The sequence below is a fragment of the Micropterus dolomieu genome, linkage group LG23, assembly GCF_021292245.1.
Source record: "Micropterus dolomieu isolate WLL.071019.BEF.003 ecotype Adirondacks linkage group LG23, ASM2129224v1, whole genome shotgun sequence".
Taxonomy (NCBI): Eukaryota; Metazoa; Chordata; class Actinopteri; order Centrarchiformes; family Centrarchidae; genus Micropterus; species Micropterus dolomieu.
The window spans coordinates 5,750,683-5,755,577 of NC_060172.1; the positions used below are offsets into that span (position 1 = coordinate 5,750,683).

The 4,895-nt window shown below is 39.5% G+C and overlaps 2 protein-coding genes and 1 non-coding gene across 3 annotated transcripts; 1 reads left to right on the forward strand and 2 right to left on the reverse strand.

Moving 5' to 3' along the window:
* The first annotated feature begins 1,103 nt into the window (after window positions 1–1,103).
* On the forward strand, window positions 1,104–1,175 carry trnad-guc. The gene has a single exon. It is a non-coding gene; the product is annotated as a tRNA-Asp (tRNA).
* A 296-nt stretch (window positions 1,176–1,471) lies between these two features.
* On the reverse strand, window positions 1,472–1,959 carry LOC123963976 (histone H2B 1/2-like). Its single transcript, XM_046041115.1, has one exon. The coding sequence runs from the start codon at window positions 1,942–1,944 to the stop codon at window positions 1,573–1,575; it is 372 nt and encodes a 123-aa protein (XP_045897071.1). The 5' UTR covers window positions 1,945–1,959; the 3' UTR covers window positions 1,472–1,572.
* Window positions 1,960–3,750: 1,791 nt separating this feature from the next.
* Window positions 3,751–4,136, reverse strand: LOC123962949 (histone H4). Its single transcript, XM_046039459.1, has one exon. The coding sequence runs from the start codon at window positions 4,109–4,111 to the stop codon at window positions 3,800–3,802; it is 312 nt and encodes a 103-aa protein (XP_045895415.1). The 5' UTR covers window positions 4,112–4,136; the 3' UTR covers window positions 3,751–3,799.
* Between the last annotated feature and the right edge of the window lie 759 nt (window positions 4,137–4,895).

Consider the following 4,895-nt stretch of genomic DNA (forward strand, 5'->3'; position numbering starts at 1 on the left):
AATCCAATTTGTTTCTCTTAATTCCAAACAGTAAAAAGTTTATTCCATTTAGTTGTCATGTATCAACATCACCGTCATTTAAACAAAAGTATAATCAGTAGATATCAATCAAAATATCAAGGAAGCTCAAATTATTTCCATACATTTCAAGATGGATCAAACCTCTTTTGTACAAATTGAAATAAATGGTGGTTTTTAATCACTAATTCCAAACGTAACCTACATTTAAGTGTCCGTAAAGAGTTCCTGTGGAGTCAGTCACCTGTTTGGTGTAAAAAATAACATCTGGTTGGTGTAACAGCTGATAAAAGAGAAAGGTTTGTATTTTCATGCTTTTTCCTTTTGGTTTAGATTTGAGCCTACTGACAAAAACTGATATGCAACTTTTTTTTCTCTGTACATAATAAACTTGATTAATATTTTGGATAAATGTCTTATTCATAAAATTAAATGGTTTAAAAGACTTTACTTAAAAAAATGAATTTTTTTTTTTTTTTACTGCTCACGATGTGCTTACTCATACAAAAATACAAAACCCCAATAATAAAATAAAAACCCCCCCTTTGGGACTGTACGTTAGGATGACTGACACGAAAACAAAACTAACTGAAAACACTCAGAAATCACCAGAAATCCACACAGATATTAATTTCAGCCACTCTGATAATGATCGTCAGGTTGAAATCACGCGATCCTGTTACTGTAGATAACAATAATGAATGTTTCTGTCTTCTGCCACACAGAGTGATCATGATATCTCACCGTAATCCGCTTCAGCTGGTGTGGAAACCTCTTTCTCTGTTTGTAACACAGATAATATTATTCTACATCATAATGAATGAAATGTCATATAGCTTAATAAATAAAAACAAAGATAATATGGTTTACAGCAGGGTCATAGTTGGGGAGAAGAGTGAGAGTAACGTGCACACAGGACTTCATCAGATTCAGTTGGTAATTCTCCTTCAGCAGCTCCATAAACAGACAGGAGAGGAATCAGCGCCACCTTGCGGTAAAAAAAACACAGATGTTGCTGTTGAATCATTTTCAGCTGTTAGAAGCTCCGTGAATCTGGTTTGCCTCGAGGACTCACTGTTGTACCTTCCTCGTTAGTATAGTGGACAGTATCTCCGCCTGTCACGCGGAAGACCGGGGTTCGATTCCCCGACGGGGAGAAACTTTATTTAACTGGATGGAAGATCTGATTCTGACAACAATCAGAAAAAGAGCTCTCACGTTTATCAAACAGGCTACATATCGAGGTCAACTAAGAGCACTTATATATGTGAGGGGTCGCACAGCTTTGGAGCAACGAGTCTTGCTCGGGGACACAATGGTGTCTTTCAGTGGATTCGACCGGGTCTCTCACACACTAAAGGAATGTGTCTTAACCACTGCTCCATCACCACCCTCTACTCCTGAGTGCTCACTTTATGACAATCTTCTTATAAACTTCCGTTTTGAGTTTGAGTTAGTATAGTTGAGTTTAGTGAATCATGAGGAATGCAGCTCTCAGTATAAACAGTGGGGGCCCTGAAAAGGGCCTTTGTGTTGCTGGGTGTAACAGCGGGTTTACTTGGAGCTGGTGTACTTGGTCACGGCCTTGGTGCCTTCAGACACGGCGTGCTTGGCCAGCTCACCGGGCAGCAGCAGGCGGACGGCGGTCTGGATCTCCCTGGAGGTGATGGTGGAGCGCTTGTTGTAGTGAGCCAGACGGGAGGACTCGCCGGCGATGCGCTCAAAGATGTCGCTCACGAACGAGTTCATGATCAGCATGGCCTTGGACGAGATGCCGGTGTCGGGGTGGACCTGCTTCAGGACCTTATACACGTAGATGGCGTAGCTCTCCTTCCTGGTCTTCCTCTTCTTCTTGCCGGTCTTGGAGACGCTCTTAGAGACGGCTTTCTTTGAGCCCTTCTTCGGAGCCTTAACCGGATCAGGCATCTTTGTTAACTTCGTGTGAAACAGTCTTCAACGAATGAATCTCAACCGCTGAGGCGGCACGTTTATATGCGCTTGATGCAAATGAGACTGTGCTGTTCCTCGTACAGGATTGGCTGAGATTTAAACAAGACTGCGCATGCGCCACACAAGAAATTTTAAACATCTCTGAGAAGTGAATAAAGATGTGAAGGTCAACAGATAAACACAGTAACACAGATTTAAGTTTATTTATTTTAGCGGTGGAGAAAGTATTCAGATACTTTAATTCACTAAAAGTACTAATATCACACTATGAAATATGTCCTGTGACTGTTAGATTATTATATTATTGTTATTATTTCTCATGTATTCATGTAAAAGCAGGATTCTACTGTTGTAGTTGTTACGGTGGAGCTCATTTTCAAATATTTTGTATCGGCTGCAAACAGCAATTATTTTCATTATGGGTTAACCTGGTTGTTTGGTTTGTAAAAAATCTGAAAATAGTAAGAAATACCACCCAGAGCCCAAAGCGGCAATTTCACAATGCTTTTCATGTCCAACTAAGAGTCAAAACCTCAAAAAAGTACACGGTAAATCAATAAAGCAGCAAATACTGAAGTTTAACCATGAAAACTTTGGCCTATTAGCTTAACTTAAATATAGCTGCCAAATTATTTTCTATCAAACAGCTAATCATTTTAAAAAACAATCATTTCAGCTCTGCTTGTGAAAACTATTGGGTAGTTTAAATTATAACAAAACTTTTAATACCTAAGTAACTATTAATAAAGATCTCAAATAATTGTAGTGATAATATATATTCCTCCCTGATAAGTAGTGAGCAGAAGAAAAAGGTGCCATTCAAGAAAATTCTTAATAAAGTGCTTAATGAGTAAATGTACTGAAGTTACACACTGTGTGCCTGAAAGAGTTTGGTAGGCTGTGCTTCTAATATTGATCATATCCACCGGGGTAGGGCTGTAATTCAGTACTGATACGTTCATGTAGGTACAAGGGAACAATATGTGATATTAGGATATAAGTGGGTTACAATGTGGGACTTTAAAATAAAGATATTCTGTAGGTATTTCTAACTAATGGGTACTATTCTGTAGAAACCTACTGAGCAACAAAGCTAATATTGGGTAATGAGTCCTACATAATGTCCTACATTTTAGATAACTCAAATATGTTTATAATTTACCATTGAATTGTTTTGTGTTTAAATGCGTGTGATTAACAGTGACAGGAAGACAGATTCTGATAATGCAATCACCTCAAATTGTGACATTTCTCTCCAGGACAGCAGCTGCGTTAATGATACTTTAGTATGGATTGTGAAAAATACTTAAAATCACCCTACTCTAATAAGTGGTTGTAAACTTATGTAATTTAAATTGCACACATCATCCTAGAACAGCATACTTAATCATTATTAAATGTATACTTCCCATTTGCAGCAGTGCTACAGTAATGATGGTCTGAGCCAAATGTTTGCGTTTACTCTGCTGTCTCACGCACAGATGCAGATCACCAGACTCTGCAAACAGTTTGATTTTAACACTGACAAATACTTCAGCCCAGTTCTTCTCTAGTATGTTAAACTTACTGTATGTAAATTTGATATTGTAGTTGGTTCTTCTTTGTTGTGGGAACACTTGATTTTTTTACAGCCTCATTTGTAATTTAGTTTCCTCATCCCTTTGCAATAGTAGTAGTTTAGAATTTGCTTAAATCATTAGCACTTGAAATCCCAATTTTGTGGAATTTTCTGGATTCACAGTGTAGCAGTTTATAAATAAGAAATCAACTCTTTAGATGAAGTGTGTGGCCCTTAAAAGGGCCTTTGTGTTTCAGCGGGTCTGGACCGGGTCTAGCCTCCGAAGCCGTACAGGGTGCGGCCCTGCCTCTTCAGAGCGTACACCACGTCCATGGCGGTGACGGTCTTCCTCTTGGCGTGCTCGGTGTAGGTGACGGCGTCGCGGATGACGTTCTCCAGGAAGACCTTGAGCACCCCGCGGGTCTCCTCGTAGATCAGACCGGAGATCCGCTTCACTCCGCCGCGGCGAGCCAGACGGCGGATGGCGGGTTTGGTGATTCCCTGGATGTTATCACGGAGCACTTTACGGTGACGCTTAGCGCCTCCTTTACCGAGTCCCTTTCCTCCTTTGCCTCTTCCGCTCATCTTTCAGCTTTACTCGTTCAACAAACTGATGAACTTAACGGGCGACACGCGCTTTTTACATCTTATCTGCGGACGTAAGAGAGGACAGAAGGCGCGAGTTCCGCTGGGCGGTGCCAAACTCAGCTGTCCTGAAGCTCCTCCCTCTCTGGAGAGTCAACAGTTTGGCCCCGCCCACACTGAGCAGCACTTTTTCCGGTTTGGTGTGTAGTTTTTTTTTTGTTGTTTTTATCTGAATCACATTTATTATTTATAGCAGCGGTGGCTTGTTTTTTATTTTTCATTGCTATGATCAATCAGCACCTGACTGTTGTTGCCGTACATGGACAATTTCTTGTTTTATAGTCAACTCATAGAAATATGACCCCTCTATGGTAGGCATTATTTTGCCAGGGGGTTAAAAAAATATTAGTGTGTTTTTTTGTCATTAAATGGACCAAGTAAACATAATTTAAATAAATTTCAAAAATTAAATAAATATACTTTGGGGTCCGTTGCCTTAAAGCAACACTGTATCATAATGGTAAACAATGGAAAAGAGAGTTATTATTTAAACTTTGAATACTATTTATTAAAATACTCAATGAAAATACAATCATTCTAAACTTGAAAATGTAAAAAAAAACTTTACATAGGGTTTTTTGTTTGAACGTTACCCTCAGGCATCAGTGTGGAACCGCCTATAGTAATGAATGCAAAAGAGAAAACAAAATTTAGTTGAGTCAGAAATCAGCTGTTCATCAGAGTGATGGCTTGTGGGAAGAAACTGCTTCTTGGTTTGGCGTAC

Bases quoted from the DNA above. Each gene is read 5' to 3' on its own strand.
- LOC123963976 (XM_046041115.1), bottom strand. From the start codon at position 1,944: ATGCCTGATCCGGTTAAGGCTCCGAAGAAGGGCTCAAAGAAAGCCGTC.
- LOC123962949 (XM_046039459.1), bottom strand. From the start codon at position 4,111: ATGAGCGGAAGAGGCAAAGGAGGAAAGGGACTCGGTAAAGGAGGCGCT.